The 21,201-nt window shown below is 37.3% G+C and overlaps 1 protein-coding gene across 4 annotated transcripts in view; it reads left to right on the forward strand.

The window, feature by feature from the left end:
* BLTP3B (bridge-like lipid transfer protein family member 3B) overlaps window positions 1-21,201 on the forward strand; it is a 105,611-nt gene that overhangs the window by 71,022 nt on the left and 13,388 nt on the right. For all 4 annotated transcript variants that reach the window (XR_007135932.1, XM_047788205.1, XM_047788206.1 and 1 more), the window contains 6 exons: window positions 1,609-3,092; window positions 3,388-3,563; window positions 7,921-8,063; window positions 8,695-8,845; window positions 13,253-13,506; window positions 14,104-14,212. Coding sequence is in view for 3 of the 4 variants with exons in the window: in XM_047788205.1 (XP_047644161.1) it covers window positions 1,609-3,092; window positions 3,388-3,563; window positions 7,921-8,063; window positions 8,695-8,845; window positions 13,253-13,506; window positions 14,104-14,212 (2,317 nt within the window). In the remaining variant the exon portion in view is untranslated. The remainder of the gene's footprint in view (window positions 1-1,608; window positions 3,093-3,387; window positions 3,564-7,920; window positions 8,064-8,694; window positions 8,846-13,252; window positions 13,507-14,103; window positions 14,213-21,201) is intronic.

Genomic DNA, 21,201 nt, shown 5'->3' on the forward strand with positions numbered 1-21,201 from the left:
AATATTAACAACATTATAATTTCCAGGGTTTAAGATGGGTGCTAAAGTGTAACTCAGTTTCAGTGTAATCTTAATTTTGATTTTGAAATTTCAGTTTTGATTTCAGTTTTCAGTCGTAGAAGCTTTAAGAGACTGTTTTCCCTCCCCTCCCCTTCTTTCTCCATTTTTCTTCTCCCCACCCCCTCCATCCGTTTGGGGTACAAGCAGTAGAAATAAATTTAAATATCATTTTTTTTCTTCATCTTACCAGAGCTGATAAACTTTTTTTAAAAGAAGGATGAATAATACATGGAAGCTTTTAAGTTATATCTAGGTTTTATTTGTTTATGGTTATTCTGGTATTAATCCAAGGTAATAGAAAGTTGCTGTTTATTACAGCCAACTAGTTGATAATCAGAATTCCGTGGATATTTAAACTTTAAAGGAAGAAAACAAAACAAAACAACAACGACAAAAACCAGTGTAGTGTGGTAAATAGAATAAGATTTGGATTTGGGCATGAATGAATATTTCACTTTCTAGATATGTTTGCTGGTAGACTAAATTTATATACCTTAAATTTCCTCTCTGTGTAAAATGAAGTTAATAATACTCAACAGTTGTGTCGCAAAAATGTTTTAAAGATCTTTGAAATATCCAATATAAAGAAACACATAACATTTGTAATTTAAAACACAATTATATAATGATCTTTACATTTTCTGAATGTGAGCAGTTTGAGTTTTAAAACCAGTCACTTGGAAGTTTTTGTTGTAAATATTTTGAGGACTGGGCTTAATTATCTGCAGAAAATAGTTTTTTTTTTTGTCTTTTTGTTGTTGTTGTTATTGTTGTTGTTGCTATTTCTTGGGCCGCTCCCGCGGCATATGGAGATTACCAGGCTAGGGGTTGAATCAGAGCTGTAGCCACCGGCCTACGCCAGAGCCACAGCAACGCGGGATCCGAGCCGCGTCTGCAACCTACACCACAGCTCACGGCAACGCCGGATCGTTAACCCACTGAGCAAGGGCAGGGACCGAACCCGCAACCTCATGGTTCCTAGTCGGATTCGTTAACCACTGCACCACGACGGGAACTCCAGAAAATAATTTTAGTAAATAGTTTGACCTATACTCTTTTAAATTTATTTTCTTAATAGTTTTCACACAGAAAAGTAATTCTAGTGACAATTATTCAGTCCTTCCATTTACTTATCTTGTCATCCTCCAAATTGTTTGTACTTTTAAAATATTGTAACAAAAAATTATCTTTTCAAACTTGGACTTTCTGATATAGTTAGGGTATAAATATGCTCAGGGCGTAGTAAACATTTAATAATTGATTTGATTCAATTTTGTTTTTTTAATTTTATATATTGTATGCAAATATGTAATTATGTAAATTATTGTTTACATTTTTTAAGTTGTTTTCTTAATGGTTAATCATTTGAGTCTTTTTCATTGGGGTTAGTAAAAAGATTTTTGGGGAGAGAGTTGGCATTTTCTGTCTGGATAGGAAAGTAGTGTTTTGGGGAGAAATGTCAAAAAGAATTCCTAAGTCATGTTTTTAATTATCTTCAAGTTGTGTGGGTTTGTAGGTCAGACTCGATCAATGTTTTTTCTCTTCTAGTTTGTCATTCCTTCTGAAATGAAATCTCAGTGTCATCAAGATCAACCACATGCAATTTCTATTCAGAGTTCTGAAATGATTGCTACAAATACAAGACACTGTCCAAATTGTCGACATTCTGATTTAGAAGCTTTGTTTCAAGACTTCAAAGATTGTGATTTTTTCAGTAAAACATACACCAGCTTCCCCAAATCTGGTGACAGTTTTAATCTTCTCCATCCAATCTTCCAGAGACATGCTCATGAACAAGATACTAAAATGCATGAAGTTTATAAAGGAAATATTACTCCCAAGTTGAATAAACACACTCTTAAAACTTCTGCTGCCACGGATGTTTGGGCTGTTTATTTTTCTCAATTTTGGATAGATTATGAAGGGACGAAAAGTGGAAAAGGACGACCAGTAAATTTTGTAGATTCTTTCCCTCTTTCCATCTGGATTTGTCAACCAGTAAGATATGCATTGTCACAAAAAGAACTGCAGGCCTGTAATCAAGTATCTTTAAATACATCACAAAGTGAATCTAGTGATCTGACTGGCCGGTGGAAACGGAAAAAGCTGCTGAAAGAGTATTATAGTACAGAATCTGATCCCTTGGCGAATGGTAATCAGAAACCTTCAGATACATTTTCAAGATTTTCCTCTTCATCATCAGATGCAGATATTCATGTTCTGGTTCATGTTCACAAACATGTCAGCATGCAGATCAATCACTACCAGTATCTGCTCCTGCTTTTCCTCCACGAGTCACTTGTTTTGCTTTCAGAGAATTTAAGGAAAGATGTGGAAGCTGTAACTGGCAGTCCTGCTAGTCAGACATCTATTTGCATTGGAATTTTACTTAAAAGTGCAGAAGTGGCTCTTTTGCTACATCCAGTGGATCAGGCAAATACTCTTAAATCTCCTGTTTCTGAAAGTGTGAGCCCAATGGTTCCTGATTATTTGCCTACAGAAAATGGAGAGTTTTTGTCTTCAAAAAGAAAACAAGTTAGTAGTGGTATAAATCAAATTAGGAGTGTAACTGTTAATCATATGTCAGACAACAGATCTATGAGTGTTGACCTTAGCCATGTGTCTTTGAAGGATTCTTTGCTTTTTAAATCAGCTAGTGATACAAATCTGCAAAAAGGTATTTCTTTTCTGGATTATTTATCAGATAAAAATTTAGGGAAAATAAACGAAGATGAAAGTAGTGGATTTGTGTGCAAAAGTGGCTCAGGAGAAACTGGATCAGAAACAAGTGGCAAAAAGGATTCATCTTATACAGATTCAAATAGTGTCTTAAACTACAGAGAAGATTCAAGTATGCTGTCTTTCGATAATGGTGGTAATCAAAATATGCTTTCGAAAGGAAGTGAAACCATAGAGTCCATCTTTAAAGCTGAAGATTTGCTTCCAGAAACAGCTTCACTCTCTGAGAACCTGGAAATCAGTAAAGAAGAAGTACCCACAGTCAGAACACTTAAATCACAGTCATCTTTAAGGTAACAATGAAGTATTGGAATTGAAGTGGGGGGTGTTTTGTTTGTATGTGTGCACATGTGCAGGTACTAACTGAATGTATTTTAGTTTTGGACAGAAAATTTCATGACAAAATAAGACATTGTTGGGGTTAGCATATGGAAGAGTAGGTCTTTCCAAATATGGAAATGCTATGAGCTCATAAAATATAATTTTAAAACTTGTGGATACTATTTTTAAATTTTGTTTAAAGTATTCTTTAGAAAGAATTCTTTTCCTTGTATGTGATGATTTTCTAATAATTTTATTTGTTAACAGTGGAAAGCCTAAGGAACGTTGCCTACCCAACCTCGCTCCACTGTCTGTTTCTTATAAGAATATGAAAAGAAGCCCCTCACAAACCTCACTGGATACTATTTCACTTGACAGCATGATATTGGAAGAACAGTTGTTAGAAAGTGATGGAAGTGATAGTCATATATTTTTGGAAAAAGGTAAAGCAACACAGTTTAAGAATTCATATTATATATACACACAAATCTTAGAAGTGGTGTTTAAATATTTTTAGTTATTTTTAGAGTCGATATTTTAGTTCCATAATCAGTCACAGCCCCAAAAGACTTATTTTATTTATACACACATACATGCACAGTACCAAGAGCATTGTACCTCACTTTCTAAGGGTTGTTCCTTTGCTTCTTCTTTATTTTTCTATATCTTTCTGTTTTGGCTGCACCTGTGGCATGTGGAAGTTCCTGGGCCAGGGGTTGACTTTAATCCACAGCTGCAACCTATACCACAGCTGTAGCAACACTGGATCCTTAACTCACTGTGCCACAGTAGGAACTCCTCATTGCTTCTTTTAACCAGGTGCTCCTTCCTTGTTAAGGACAACGTTTAGCAGTTACTTACATAGTCGTTTACATAGTAGACAACATTAATGCTACTAGCCTCTATCGCAGGGACTCCTATATTTGAAATTTTGATTAAGCAGGCTTAATTTGCATGATGAATTCTCAACTATGTGGTCCTATGATTGGAATTTTTTCAGACTGAAGCAGTTGATTCCTATAACCAGGATTCTCTCTCATACATGGTAATGCATGATGAAATGATGAAACCACATGATTTCTCCTTTTTTTTTTTTGTCTTTTTAGGGCCACACCCGTGGTATATGGAGGTTCCCAGGCTAGGGGTCGAATTGGAGCTGAAGTCGCCGGCCTACGCTACAGCCACAGCAATGTGGGGATCTGAGCTGCATCTGAGGCGTACACCACAGCTCATTGCAACGCCAGATCCTTAACCCACTGACTAAGGCCAGGGATAGAACCTGCAGCCTCATGGATGCTAGTCAGATTCATTAACTGCTGAGCTATAATGGCAACTTCAATTCCTCCATATTATTCAGAAGTAACTAATGCCCCAGTAAAGACCACTAGGAGTTAGTATTAAAATGCATCCCAATCACTAAGGCATTGTGGATTTTGTGAACAGGAATAAAACCATGGACCATAGCCAGAGAGTAGTTGCCACAGACCCTGAAGCATAAGGGACCAGATTTAAATATGAGTTACTTTGTGTATGAAAAGGTAATAAACCTATTGATGCAGTTGCCAACAACTTAGGGATAAGGAAAGGCTCATATCTTTAGAAACTGAAGCTTAGAGAAATGAGTATGCAGTCAGGAAGTAATAGAGGCGGATTTGGAGCTCAGCTAGTCTGACTCAGGAGCCTAAGGTTTTAACCAACCAGTATGCTGTGCTAGCACATCAGACATAGAAAACGATTACAAAAAGCCTTAATCCAACCCTGTTATAGGCAATTCATAGCAGTCTCCTTTCCAGCATACTCTACCAGTTAAACCTAGACGAGGTATGATATGGGTCTTAAAAATCTATCCTAGAGCCACAGGTAGCTCTATTGCCTAATTCCCTTGCTTTATGGTTTAAAATCCTGCTTTAATAAAGGATTTCTGTTCTGTGATCAAATGATGCTTTGAAAATGTTTCTGTAGAAAATCTCTATTCTCACAGTGAATCTCTAAGCACATCAGTGATTTGCTTACTATTTCTGAAAATAATTAATAAAAGTGTAAATTGATGTGATAATATATACATTTTTAAAAGAATATCCTGCCTATGGAATGAGGAATGAACAGGAAATTGACAAAGAATAGTATTGGGGAGACTAGAAGAATAGTACTGGGGAGACTAGAAGCCTGTGGTGGTGTGGTGGTTTGTTCATAAGTGTGTATGTGTATACTCTCATGTCAGTTTCCATTTTAGTCCTGATAATTCTGTTATAAGGCTATTAAGTTTAAAAAGCAACATGACTGGGAGTTCCCGTTGTGGCTCAGAGGGCAGGAATCTGACTAGTATCCATGAGAATGCAGGTTCCATCCCTGGCCTCTCTCAGTGGGTTAAGGATTCAGTGTTGCTGTGAGCTGTGGTGTAGTTTGCGGACGTTGCTTTGGCTGTGGTGTAGGCCAGCAACTGCAGCTCCAATTTGGCCCCTAGTCTGGGGACTTCCATGTGCTGTAGCACACCTACAGCCCTAAAAAGCAAAAACAAAACAAAACAAAAACTTAACCTTACTGATAGTACTCTGTGTGATATGAGTCCAGCTTACCTTTTCTGCTGTTTTCCCACATACTTAATACACTTTAGTCTTTCTTTCAATCTCTACTATGACACTCTCAGTCTTTGTTCCTGTACCAAGAATGTTCTTTTTTCTTTGTTTACTTTAGCTTAAATATTATTTTTTAAGGGAAATCTCTTTAACCCTTTGCAATGTTAGGAACTCCCTGTGAAATGAGAGTCTGTCATCTCCTCCTCCTATAATTGTATTTATATGCATTTTCCTAGGCCCTAAAAATTGTTTTATTCATCTATTCAGTAGATAATTTATTAACACCTATTACATTGTCAGGCACTGGGTTAGAAGCTGATTATATAGTAATAAATAAAATAATAAATTATTACAGGGAGTTCCCGTTGTGGCTCAGTGGGTTACAAACCTGACTAGTATCCACCAGGATATGGGTTCGATCCCTGGCCTTGCTGAGTGGGTTAAGGATCTGGTGTTGCTGTGGCTGTTGTGTAGGCCAGCAGCTGTAGCTCTGATTCGACCTCTAGCCTAGGAACTTTCATATGCTCCAGGTGCTGCCCTAAAAAGCAAAAAGTAATAATAAATTATTACAGAGAAAGACAAATACTGTATGACTTCACTCGTATTTGGAATATATCTTTTTAAAAAACTCAAATGAAAACAAAACACAACAAGCTTATAGACACAGAAAATAGATTGGTGGTTACCAGAGGGTAGCGGGGTAGGGGAATGGTCAAAATGGATAAAGGGGATCATGTATGGTCATGGATGATAAACTAGACTTTGGGTGGTAATCACTTTGTAGTGGATACAGATGTCAAATTACAACGTATTATCTGAGGGTAAAAAAGACATTTCTAACAAGCTACTTGCAAATTGCGTTCAGTAGAGTGTTCTTTCAGTGAATGGAAGTGATACCCATTCTGTAATGAAGTGTTACGGAGACATAATAAAGATTTTTTTTTTCTTTTTTCTTTTTGGGCCACACCTGAGGCATACGGAAGTTCCTGGACTAGGGGTCGAATCAGAACTGCAGCTGCAGGCGTACACCTCAGTTTGCGGCAGTGCAAAATACTTAACACACTGAAAGAGGCCGGGGATTGAACCCACATCCTCATGGACACTGTTGGCTTCTTTACCCAGTGAGCTACAACGGGAACTTCTAAAGATGTTTCTCACAACCACCACTAAAAGAAAAGTTTTGTAAAACACTATCGCTTAAGCAAAAGGATGTAGTGAAAGACTAACTTTATTGTTTCTGTCATTTGGTTAATTAATCCTTGAAATCATTTCCAGGATTATTAGCTTTTTTTTTTTTTTTTATGTGTCAGAATCCACACAAGATTGGAATGAAAAAAATTGAGGCTTTGTATTGTGTCTTTGACTCTTTTAATTTTTCTAGATTAATTTTCATTTCAGTGATCCTTTTTTTTTTTTTTTTTTTTTTAAAAGGGGTGCAGCATAGGGGAGTTCCCAGGCTAGAGGGCAAATCAGAGCCACAGCTTCTGGCCACAGCCACAGCCACAGCAACACAGGATCTGAGCCACATCTGCAACCTACACCATAGCTCATGGCAATGCTGGATACTTAACCCACTGAGCAAGGTCAGGGATTGAACCTGTGTCCTCATGGATGCTAGTCAGGTTTGTTACCACTGAGACATGAAGGGAATTCCCTCATTTCAGTAGTTCTTTTTTATGTTTTTTTTTTTTTTTAATGTTGATTTGTTATGGACACAGAATCTTTTAAAAATTCTTTTACTACAGACTTAGAGAAATATTCAAGTATGGCACACTGAAATTCAGGCAGTTTGATAAGGATGGAGACCAATCACACTGACAATAGTCACATTAAACTTTATGTAGAAAAACTGTGGGATACTGAAAAGGGAAATGAAGTGGTCAGACTGGGACCTTTGAATATAGGATAGAGTAGGAGACAAAGATGACCAGGAACCAGCTAGTAATGCCAGTACCACATCTGCAGTGGGGAAAACACAGGCTGTGGTCAGCTGTGGTAGATTTCTGTTGGTACTGTTTTAGGGTTTAGTATCACTAACATTTTATTGTGGGAGGTTATTTCTTCACATTTGCTACCTACGATTTAATTTTTCTTTGCTTATTGTCACAAGGCTGTTTTTGAGAAAGAGTTGAAGAAATAGTCCATTTTGGTCAGATAATAGTAACATTGTTGGCTCATGTATAAACTGATTTTAATTTATTAGTTTATTTTTATATTATTTCAGGTATTAAAAAGAACTCAACTATAAATTACCAGAGCCCAGCAGAGAGAGCAAATGCCAGTGTAAACCTGCAGAATTACGGTGAAACCTCTCCAGATGCCATCAGTACAAACTCAGAGGGTGCTCAAGAGAGTCATGATGACCTGGTAATCATTTCAGAGATAGTCTGTGCAGAGAAGTGCCCTCAACTTTATCTCGTATTCAATGAGTACACATTTTAAGACATTACTGTATAAAATGGGTTGACCTAGATGGTGATTTACTTTGCTCTTTCTGAGGAACTCGTGAAAAACTTGTCTTCCCTCTTCTTGCTCAATTGTTTTCCTCTGAATTTCACTTTTCTAAATTTGTTTTTAATTGTATTGAGGAGGCAAGGTTATATCTTTCTTTTTTCCGTTCTTTTATATTTTACCTTTAATTCAGTTTAAATATTCTTTGGAAAAGTTTGATAGTAAGGATAGTAGTTAGTCCTTATGATGGGCTGTCTACAAAAGACCTAGAAAATATGTTCAACTTTTAGTGAAAATAATTTCACACAGAAATATCATATAATTAATCTTTGTTACCTAAAAAAAATTCTCTTGACTTTCTGAAAAGGAAGAAAGGAGGTGGAAATTTATCGCTATAATGTAATAATCACGTTCTGTGGTCACAAATATATTTTTGGTTTCTTAAGTCAGTTATATTTTTAGAGGTAATTGTAGTTTCCTGTGTTATTTCCTAAGTTTTGTTTTGAATTATTTGTTATACTAATGTCATTTATACAATCATTATTAGATGTCAGTTGTGGTGTTTAAAATTACTGGTGTTAATGGGGAAATTGACATCCGAGGGGAAGATACGGAAATCTGTCTTCAAGTGGACCAAGTGACACCAGACCAGTTAGGCAATATCAGTCTACGGCATTACCTTTGTAATCGTCCAGTAGGTAAGCCTTTATAGTTATTTAAACTTGTTTTTTGTGCATATGACTCTTCACCAGTTCTACCTTTGATATAAATGAATTCAAGCAAAATGACATTTATTGATGATAATCTAAGACAGTTCTTCTTTTAGATTACCATGTTTCCACAAAGTGCTTTAACTTATTACAAAGACAGTCTGTTGAAGAGATATTCTCTGATTTCTTTTTGTCTCTGTTAAGTTCCATCTTTTACATTTTCAGTCTTCCCATTCTTTAAGATGATAGGTCTTAGAAAACTAAGATCTTTTTTGTTTGAAAAGAATGATAAAGTATTCCTAAAAGATCAAACTTAGTTCCACACTAGAATAAGTGTCAATTTCTCGATCCCATTATCTTGCTTACAAGCAAGTATTTCCTGAGTCTGGTGCGATACTTGGTATTGGGAAGAATTGTGTATGCTGTTCTTGTGCTTTTTCATTCTAAGATCAACACATTCACTTAGACATAGAAGGATATGCGCAACAGAACATGCAGTGTATAACGAGGAATACAGCATTAAACCACCCCTTTCTCAGAGTTTATATGGAATTAACACTCATGCTTTTCAGTCATTTAAATAAATGAATTTATTATTAAAGTAGTTATACCAAGAAATTTAAATGGCAATGTTCAGTTTTTTAAATCTTTTAAAAAGTCACTGAGCTGTAATATTTTTCTTTGCTATATACACAGAATGTTATATCTGACATATAATATGTTGAAATACATACAGTCCTGCATGATATCAAATAAGTATGCTATCACCTCACATCCTGGGAATTGCAGGTAAATGTGCCATTTGTCTATAAGCCAGCATCATAGAAAACAATTGGCTCCTGGCTTTTTTTCTGTGTGTAGGCCTTGCAGTTTACAGCGTATCTGCTAAAGAAAACTCAAGAATTTCATATTAGCAAGTGTAAATCCCAGTAGCATACAAAATGGAGGAAGCTAAGTATACAATAAGAAAAGTTTTGTAGTAGACAAACAACAAAAAAAGACTGAATGTAAAACTTCAAAAGCTAGACCCTAGTCTATAACCAATCCAAACAATTTTCTTGCAGTTTTTTTACTTCTCTTTATAGCCCACTTATTACCACATCCTATTAGTTTCATGTTCTGCATTGAAGAAGTCATTTTGAAATGCTTTATGTAAGTGGATTATAAAGTCAGTTCTAATACCTTGGGTTTTTTTTGCAACTGTCTCAGTTGTTAAAAATAAACAAAATAGGAGTTCCTGAATAGCAGTAATGAACCCAACTAGTATACACAGAGTTGCGGGTTTGGTCCCTGGCGTCGCTCAGTGGGTTAGGGATCCAGTGTTGTGGTGAGCTGTGGTGTAGGTCGCAGACGTGGTTCAGATCCTGTGTTGCTATGGCTGTGGCATAGGCTGGCACCTGCAGCTCCAATTCAAACCTTAGTCTTGGAACTTCCATTTGCCATGGGTATGTCCCTAAAAAGACAAAAAAAAAAAAAAAAAAGAAGAAGAAAAGGAAACGGAAAGGGAAAAAGGGGAAAAAAACAGTTTAGCTTGAACATTTAAAATATGAATAAGCCTTATGAAGAAGGGTTGTATTTGGTCTATGGTATAAATTGTAGATACACTATCACTTCGACATGAATAATTAAAATTGCCAAGTTGTTTTTGCTTTTGTTTTTCTATAATGTATGAATTTTGGATTCATTTCTTAGGAAGACCTTAATAAAAGTTTCATGGCATAATAGGTAGCAGAGAGGAGTGGTTTTTGACTAATGAAAATTTTGTTTTTTCTCCACTCTAAATATTTTGTTTGAAATTATTTATGGCTCTCAGCTTCCTGGATTATGAGTGTTTATGTGTGTGTATGTGTGTGTATAGATAGACATATATAGATGTAATAGAGATAAAAGGCAAAATAAAATCACATTTACCAAATCGTTTGTTTTGAATTGCTCTTCCTGTTAAACAAGCTTTTTGTTTTGTTTTGTTTTGGCTTTTTTGTTGTTGTTCTTTTTAGGGCCTCACCGTGGCATATGGAAATTCCCAGGCTAGGGGTCGAATTGGAGCTACAGCTGCTGGCCTATGCCACAGTCACAGCAACACAGCATCCGAGCCACGTCTGCAACCTAGACCACAGCTCTCTGCAATGCCAGATCCTTAACCCACTGAGTGGGGCCAGGGATTGGAACACACATCCTTATGGATACTAGTTGGGTTCATTACCACTGAGCCTTGAGGGGAACACTGCAACCAGTCAATTTTAAAAGTAGTTCTCTTTTGCAAGTGGTTACCATTTAGCCACAATAGGAACGCCTAAACAAGTTAGTTAACTCTTGTTTTTCTTGCTACAGGAAAAAACACTAGCCGTTATCAACTTGTGGCCATTTCTTTTGCCATCTATTTAAAAAAGTAAATATATCTGAGTTCTTAATAGTTTAAAGAATTATTTGGGAGTCTATTAGAACTCTTCTAGTATCTATACTGTGTATTTTAAATATTATAAGTACTGCTAACATTAATTAAATATCATTTTGTATCTGAAATAAAAGTTTTAAAAATAACCTCTAAGTTGTGTACGGAGATCAGTCCTTGGTGCTAAATATATTTATATTTAGTTTCTTTCACCATTCTCCTTTTATAAATATGTATGCATTTGACTTCTGTTAAGACTAAAGTGTTCACACCCAGAATGAGGGAAAATAAACGTCTTTTCATCATGAATTTAATTAGTAGGTTCTTATGAGAGCCCGTGGTACAGATTACTTTGAACCTCATTGACTGAAACAGCTTTGCCTTTCCAGAACAGTTAGTTTGTTTTTAACTCATAGGTTTTAAGGCTTGTGAAGCTGATATTTTTCTCTTTGCCACTAGGAAGCTATTTTTGGTCTATCTTTGGTACAGAAATTTAAATCATGTATTTTGAGTTAGTCTTACTACCTATCTTTACTTTTCCATTCTCTACTTTTTTTTTAAATTTGATTATGCCATGTGCATGTTGCTTCCTAGTCTTTTTGGAGTTAGGTAACATAAAATAAACAAAATAGTGGTAGGGCAATTTCACTTAAGTAGTTGCCCTAGGAACTTTTATTTTTAAAGATATTCTATGAGTGCTTTATTGAAATTTAAAAAAATAATTTGAACTCAAGTAATAAATACTTGTAAGCCACTTCAAATTCTTTTTTGAAACAAGGCCACAGCCTAAAAAATAATATAAATATATTTCTTTTCCTATAATTGTAGTTTTAAATTGTCTTTTAATAGAAAGATTTTTAATGAGATCTTTTCTGTTTACCTTTCCATTTATTTAAGGGCCCGATTTTAATGAAGAATGTGTAAAACTTCAGGCTTTTATCACTTTGAGAAATGGCTTGAGTCACTTTAAGTGCCATGACTGTTTCTTAATCACAGTTGTCCATTATAAGCATATAGATAGGTAAATACTCAGACACATTCAAAACATCTGAGTTATGCATCATGTCTCAGATATCAAGTTATGTTTTTTGGTATTACCAAAAAAACTTTAAAATATATAAAAATATAGACAAGATAGCATTGTTGCGGTAGAAAGTTCTCTTTAAAAATAAAAATTAGAGGATTCCTGTTTTGGCACAGTGGGTTAAGAATCCGACTGCAGTGGCTTGGGTTGTTGCAGCAACATGGGTTTAATCCCCAGCGCAGCTCAGTAAGTGAAAGGATCTAACGTTGCCACAGCTGTGGTGTAGGTTGCCGCTGTGGCTTGGATTCAGTCCCTGGGCTGGAAACTTTCCATATGCCTCAGTTGCAGCCATTAAAAAAAAAGGAAAGAAATTAGACATTCTCTGGTGGCCTGGCAATTAAGGACTCGTCATTGTCACTGCTATGGCTTGGGTTACTCCTGTGTCTCAGGTTCAGTCCCTGGCCAGGGAACTTCTGTATGCCATGGGTGCAGCCAGGAAAAAAAAAGTGAATTAGGGTTGGGTATGTATTGTATATGTACTGTAAATATCCTTTTTTTTGTCTTTTTTTTTTTGTCTTTTTGCTATTTCTTGGACCCCTCCCGTGGCATATGGAGGTTCCCAGGCTAGGAGTCAAATCGGAGCCATAGCCACCGGCCTATGCCAGAGCCACAGCAACACGGGATCCGAGATGTGTCTGCAACCCACACCATAGCTCACGGCAACGCCGGATCCTTAACCCACTGAGCAAGGCCAGGAATCGAACCCACAAGCTCATGGTTCCTAGTCGGATTCGTTAACCACTGCGCCACGACAGGAACTCCAATATCATTTAATTTAAGAGCAAATATTAAAACTTAAATCTGTTATTGCTTTAACATTGTACAAAGTGACCGTAACCTCTTCATGGCAAATAAATTGAGAGTGATGTTTTTGATTAGTGCTACAAAGTTATGACTTTTATTTGTTCTTTTTTCATAGGTTCAGATCATAAAGCTGCAATTCATTCTAAATCCTCTCCTGAGATTACTCTGAGATTTGAAAGTGGACCTGGTGCTGTAATACACTCTTTGCTTGCAGAAAAAAATGGATTTCTGCAGTGCCATATAGAAAATTTTAGTACTGAGTTTCTTACATCTTCTCTTATGAATATTCAGCATTTTTTGGAGGATGAAACTGTTGCAACAGTGATGCCAATGAAGATACAAGTTTCTAACACAAAAATAAATTTAAAGGTATGTTAACAAATACTTTTATATTTTCATTTTGTAAGTGTTCACTTTTCCTATCTGGACTTTGATTCCTGTCTAAGAATATGAACTTAATTGGTCTTTGTGTTGAGTGATGTAGAGATTCTTCTTAGAAATTAGAAAATATCAAAATATAATGGGAAGTTTCTCGTTGTATCAACTAAAGCATGTAAAGATGTATTGCTTTTTTTTTTGGCTTTTTTTTTTGGCTTTTTTTGCTATTTCTTGGGCCGCTCCTGCGGCATATGGAGGTTCCCAGGCTAGGAGTCAAATCGGAGCTGTAGCCACCGGCCTACGCCAGAGCCACAGCAACGCGGGATCCGAGCCGCGTCTGCAACCTACACCACAGCTCACGGCAACGCCGGATCGTTAACCCACTGAGCAAGGGCAGGGACCGAACCCGTAACCTCATGGTTCCTAGTCGGATTCGTTAACCACTGCGCCACGACGGGAACTCCATGTATTTCTAACTCATTAAAAATACTACTGGCTAAAGTAATGTTTAAGAAAATGATTAATTGAAAGTGATTAATGTTTTGTATTTTAATAACAATATGCCAATACTATTTCTCTTTGCTGCAGGATGACAGTCCTCGCAGTAGTACAATATCCCTTGAACCAGCTCCTGTAACTGTTCATATTGATCATCTTGTGGTAGAGAGAAATGACGATGGCTCTTTTCATATCAGAGGTATATATGAAAACAGTTTTAATTAGCACCTACTGAAATGTGAAATCTTTACATTCTGGTTGTTTCTTTGTACTCATACTTTTTATGTACTATTTTACATGTATGTACCTATGTAGTAGATGATTGAGGGACAGTTTCAGTACACTATGATAAAATATCATCCATGTGTGAACGTCTACCTCTGACATACTCATCTCTGGTTGATTTAGTGTCCTACAAATGTCTTGAATGAAAGTGAGAGGGGCTTTAATCGTCTTAAACGTCTCTTGCTCTTACTTGGGTCTCTTAGTCTCTTAGCTTTATTTCCACTATGTTTTAATGTACACTCAACCAACCTTGCTTATTCCCCGTAATGGCATTTTGTCTTGTATGTTTTTATTTTCATGTTCTTATTTCCTTTGTTATTTCTCATTGAAATTGTTCATTTCCTTCCAGGGTTATCTCAAGCTTCTTGTTTTCAGTGAACCCTTCTCTATAACATGATATGACGTCTTAAAATTTTGAGTACTTAACCACGCAATAGTTACTTGTAGTATATTGCTATGTATTTAATTCTGCCTTAGTGTTTGTATCTCCACATTAACATGATTTTTAAGGTCCCTAATATAAATACTATGTCTAATAAATTAGGGTGGAGTAGTGAAAGGAGCTTGAGTTGGTAGATTTAGGTGTTCTAGTCCTCATTTTGTTAGCAGCTACTTGATGGTGAAATGTGATGGACTGATACAGGTGTCTGTTTTATCTCCTATCAAAACCTCATGAAGTGACATAAAATATTTTAAAAAGAAGAATAAAGTTATAACAGTACTGTTAGTGGGTCAGAAATTCTTAAAAGAATGCAATCAGAGAGCAAATCAAAGAGGCAAACCAGAAAAATCTGTCATCATAAGTCAATGAAAAAGAGGGCTATTGCTGACATAGGAGCAGTTTGTGGGAAATCTCTTGATTGAAGAGCCTTTCTGGAGTTGGGGACCAACTAGAGCAAACATAGAATCAGGACTACAGAGATCAAAATGTCAGCTTCGTTACTGATAAAAACTCAGGTGAAGCTTGCTTAGGCGTGAGAAGACAGGTTTGCTGTATGTCTCTTGCTTCCAAATGCTTAAGATCCCCAAATTGGAGTTCTCATCCTGGCTCAGTGGAAACGAAACCGACTAGGAACCACGAGGTTGTGTGTTCGACCCCTGGCCTTGCTCAATGGGTGAAGGATCTGGTGTTGCAGTGAGCTGTGGTATAGGTCGCAGACGCAGCTCAGATCTGGCCTTGCTGTGGCCGTGGTGTAGGCCAGCAGCTGTAGCTCTGATTAGATAGACCCCCTAGCCTGGAATCGCCATGTGCCACAGGTGTGGCTCTAAAAGAAGCAAAAAGACCAAAAAAAAAAAAAAAAAAGGATCCCAAACTGCAGGTCTGTCATGTACAGAAAGCAGAACAGAATGGAATACACCCTTTATACCAACCAGGTCTATACGAAAGTGAGTACAGACTGAATCTCTCTCTCTCTCTCACACACACACACACACACACACACAGTTCCTTTTTCTAAACTCATTAATCAGCTAAGTCATAGCTTTCACCCCTGTGAAAAGGTGAGAGGGGGGATGCTAAAAGGGTCCAGGACAACTACTTCTCCAAAACAGGAGAAATCTTCCCAACAGGATGCTGAGATTAGAATGGATCTCTGAGGCAATAGGGTGAATAATCTAGGCACTTTTTTTTTAAACCCTTCCCAGTGCTCTTACTAAGTGGCAGGCATTAGTGTGTGGTTCACATACAGACTAAAATATTGAGGGTAAATTCTGTACCAGTTAGGTCACAGGAAAGGAATGATTCCATATCCAGTTGACAAACTGTGCTCACCCAGCAGCACAACCTCTTCTTCCCCCTATCACTCGATATCAAATATGGCAAGTAGAAGTAACATCCATAGATAAGAAATTGGGATAAACATACATCCAAGAATTCTCAGCCATTTGAAGAAAACAGTACCAGGCACATTCATGATTCTAAGTGAGAAACACCCTAGCTAATTGAATAGAAAAAGGAGCTTTTATTTATTTATTTATTTATGTCTTTTTACCATTTCTTGGACTGCTTCTGCAGCATATGGAGGTTCCCAGGCTAGGGGTCGAATCGGAGGTGTAGCCACTGGCCTACGCCAGAGCCAGAGCAACGCCAGATCTGAACCACATCTGCAACCTACACCACAGCTCATGGCAACGCCAGATCCTTAACCCACTGGGCAAGGCCAGGGATCAAACCCGCAACCTCATGGTTCCTAGTCAGATTCATTAACCACTGAGCCACGACGGGAACTCCTGGAATTGTACGTTTTAAATGGATGAGTGAGGCTTGCAATTATTTTCTAACAAAGCTGTTAAAAAATAAAATCATAGTTTTAAAAAACAAATGAACAAATATAGAACAGAAACAGACTCATATATACAGGAGAACAAACAGGTGGTTGCCAGAGGGGAAGGGGTTTGGGGCATGAGTGAAATAGGTGAAGGAGATTAAGAGGTACAAATTTGAAGATATCAAATAAATGTCATGGGTATGTAATGTATAGCATAGAGAATAAAGTCAATAATACTATAACTTTGTGTGGTGACATATGGTAACTACACTTACGATCATTTTATAATATATAAAAATATTGAATCACTGTGTTGTATACTTGAAACTAAAATAATTTTAAGTCAATTATACTTTAATTATAAATAAGTAAATAAATAAATAAAAGTATCATTTTAGAACCATGGGGGATCTGCGGAGCCAGGCTCAAAGCTTACCTTCCATGTTCCATGCCTCCAAACCAACATGCAGTGTAATATGATGTGATGGGAAAGGCTGCCTGCCACTGGACAGTTGATTTTACAATTTTACTGACATTATTGATCTGTAAGTTGAACTTTAAAACTGCAACTGCTGCAGCCAATGCTATTTCAACTTTTGTATTAGGACCTTGACCTTGCAGTTACTGTCACTGCTGCTGTCCCCAGAAAGAGAAGACGTTCACTTCTCTTTCTTCCCTTCTTTTGTCATTAGTGTCTGAGGGAAATTTAGGACGATTGCAGTTGGGCAATATCTAGGTCACATATATGGAGAAGAATACCGAAAATTGAGTAGTATTTTCCAACATTTATTGAAAGAAGCAAATTTTACTTCCCGCCAAAGTATGAAATCCCCCAAATATAAAAAGGAATTCTGATGGTGGATGACCAAAATAAATAGTAAAATGCCTACTTCAAAATCAATATAGGAGTTCCCACTGTGCCTCAGCAAGTTATGAACCCAGCTAGTTTCCATGAGGATGTATGCATGAGTTTGACTCCTGGCCTCACTCAGTGGGTTAAGAATCTGATGTTCCCATGAGCTGTGGTGTAGGTTGCAGATATGTTTCAGATCCCACATTGCTGTGGCTGTGGTGTAGGCCAGCATCTGCAGGTCCAGTTTGTCCCCTAGCCTGGGAACTTCCATATGCCACAGGTGAGGCCCTAAAAAGCACCCCCCCCCAAAAAAAAAAACCCTAATAAAATGAATTAATAATATAGCTGATGTTGAAGGTGAGACTTTTAATAATTAATATCCTCACGCAAATGGTAAGATTTGGCCATTCAGAATAGGTGTGTAGTGGCCTGCTGCTGATTTAATTTGCATGTCCCTAATGACATGTGATGTACAACATCTTTTCATATGCTAATTTGCCATTAGGGCATCTTCTTGTTTGAGGTGCTTATTAAAGGCATTGGCTTCAGAGTGACTTAATATTGATAAAACTTCCCCCCAGACGTAGCTCACTCATAAACCTGTATCTATCTAACAATGTAGCTGAAAAATATGTCAAACCTGTTTGAAATAAAGAGAAATGGAATCATATCATAATGAGATACTTCAATCATGTCTCTCAGAGTACAAGTATATATACATATATATATTTGAATTCAGTAGACATGGTATTTCAGATGCTTGTGAACTTCTCTGTTTATTCCATCTCAAAATATCAACAAATTTCAAAACATAAAGTTCATGCAGGCCATTTCTTTGATTTCAGTTCAGTAAAGTTTGTTATTAATACAGGATGTAGCAGAAAATAAAATACTGTATTTGACAAAATTTAAAACAATCCTCGTGGAGTTCCCGTCGTGCGTGGCACAGTGGTTAACGAATCCGACTAGGAACCATGAGGTTGCGGTTCGATCCCTGCCCTTGCTCAGTGGGTCAAGGTTCTGGCGTTGCCGTGAGCTGTGGTGTAGGTCGCAGACGCGGCTCGGATCCGGGTCCTGCGTTGCTGTGGCTCTGGCGTGGGCTGGCAGCTACAGCTCCGATTCGACCCCTAGCCTGGGACCCTCCAAGTGCCGCAGCAGCGGCCCAAGAAATGGCAAAAAAAACAAACAAACAAACAGATAAAAAAACAAAACAATCCTCGGAATAATTCTTGGGGATTTATTGAAAACTGAGTGAGTTTAATTATTGTTTACTAAAGAAAGCTAAAACAAATATTGTTTTATTTTTAATTTTTTTCATTTTCTTTTTTGCTTTTTAGGGCCACACCTGAGGCATATGAAGGTTCCCAGGCTAGGGGTCGAATCAGAGCTATAGCCGCCGGCCTACGCCACAGCCACAGCAATGCCAGATCCAAGCCACATCTGCACCCTACACCACAGCTCACGGCAACACCAGATCCTTAACCCACTGAGCAAGGCCAGGGATCGAACTTGCGTCCTCATGGATCCTAGTCAGATTTGTTTCGGCTATCACAATGGGAACTCCACAAATACTGTTTTAAGTGAGAGGTTTATAATGCTTGAAGAAAAATATCCATTTGCATACATATATTTGGAGAAATACAGAATTATACATCAATTTGATGAGTAAAAACTAATTTAAAATCAAGGTGTTTTGCAAATTTTTTCTCTGTATTTTCCCCTATGTTTCTTATCTGTATTTTACAGTTAGTCAAGTACATATTTTGCCAATTGTAACTGTATTTTAATGTGGTAGCTAAAGGCAAAAGTAAATCACTGGTCCAGCTAGAGCATATATTTGCATGAAGATCATTTCAGTATGGAAATTGCATTTGAATTTGTCTTTAAAGTTGTATGGGTTGAAAAAAAACCACATCTGAATTACCATTCTACCCTAATCAGGCAAGATAATATCCATTTTTATTTTTTCAGCACGTCACATATTTATATACTTTATTTCTTACATTTTTGAAAGGTTCCAGTCCTTATTAAATGTTCTACGTTTTTAGGAATACATTTGACTTAATGTTTTTACAGTGACACTTTTCATCAAAGCAGTGTAGGTAGTGATGAAATGGAGGAAAAAGCACATACTAGATTTTTTTTTAAATGGCATTAAAACTCACAATATTGGAGTTCCCATCGTGGCGCAGTGGTTAACGAATCCAACTGGCAACCATGAGGTTTCGGGTTCGGTCCCTGCCCTTGCACAGTGGGTTAAGGATCTGGCATTGCCGTGAGCTGTGGTGTAGGTTGCAGACGCGGCTCGGATCCCGCGTTGCTGTGGCTCTGGCGTAGGCCGGTGGCTACAGCTCCGATTAGACCCCTAGCCTGGGAACCTCCATATGCCACGGGAGCGGCCAAAGAAATAGCAAAAAGACAAAAAAAAAAAAAAACCTCACAGTATTATTTGAATTTAAACAGCAGCACTTAATATATGTAAGTTGTTGATGTGTCTTTCAAAAGCTCATTGAGATGATGAGAAGTTGGTTGTGTTATTCAGGATATTAGCATTGTACAAAATTTAAGACAGTTTATTTCAGGAGTTCCTTTTGTGGCTCAGTGGAAATGAATCCACCTAGTATCCAGGAGGATGTGGGTTCGATCACTGGCCTATACACACACACACACACACACACACACACACTATACCATCTATTGTTAATTACTTTTAGTAGTAGTGTACTATCTCTCAGCATGTTTTCCACCTGACACGTCTAGGGCCTGGCATACTCCCATCTGCAACAGCAGCCATTATGGCCTTAGTTCCCAGCAAAAGGGTTGTGAGGGGCTACCTCCATCAATAGATTATATCAGATTGTTGGGGGGGGCATTATCTGTTTAAAGGTTTATGATGAGTAGGTCTTTGCCATATACCCCCTTAGGATCATTGCTATAAAACTTCCTAACTGGGAATGAGGGAAGAGTTTTTAAATTGCTAAACCTAAAAAAAGTGTAACACTTAAACTCAGAAGAGTACCCATAAGACACTCGGAGAAGACAAATGAATAGACATCTTCCATTTGAGTAAACAGAACTATCGAAACCTAGATTTGGAAGTTCCCATCGTGGAACAGTGGAAATGAACCCGACTAGGAACCATGAGGTTGCAGGTTTGATCTCTGGCCTTGCTCAGTGGGTTAAGGATCCAGCGTTGCGGTGAGCTGTGGTGTAGGTCATAGGTGCAGCCTGGATCTGGCATTGCTGTGGCTGTGGTGTAGGCCTCCGGCTATAGTTCCCGATTAGACCCCTAGCCTGGGAACCTCCATATGCTGCTGGTTCAGCCCTAAAAAAAAAAGACAAAAAGACAAAAAAAAAAAAGACAAAAAACCCCCCAAAAAACAAAAAAAATTCTGAATTTAAAGTAAGATATTTGTCAAACACCTACTCTGGTACTAATAGCAATTGATATTTGAATAATGCATTCCAGTTTATAAAGTTCTTTTACCTTAAATATTAATTCTTACCATAATCCTTTGAGGATATTAAAGCAAGTATTCTTATCACCTCCATTTTCAAATGAAGAGATTTTAGACAAGTTGAATGGCAGAGCCTGTGTTAAGGAAAAAGTATATATTGCTGTAAGATGCAGTTTCATCCATGAGGGGCATGGACTTGTTCATTAAAATTTGTTCTGAAAACTAGAAAGATGCTCTTTTAAAGTAAATAAAAGGAAATATATCTTTCTGTGATAGAGACTCCACTCATCCCTATCATTCACAGGTTTTCTCCTTTCCCCTCCCT

Source organism: Phacochoerus africanus, chromosome 7 (assembly GCF_016906955.1).
Source record: "Phacochoerus africanus isolate WHEZ1 chromosome 7, ROS_Pafr_v1, whole genome shotgun sequence".
Classification (NCBI taxonomy): domain Eukaryota; kingdom Metazoa; phylum Chordata; class Mammalia; order Artiodactyla; family Suidae; genus Phacochoerus; species Phacochoerus africanus.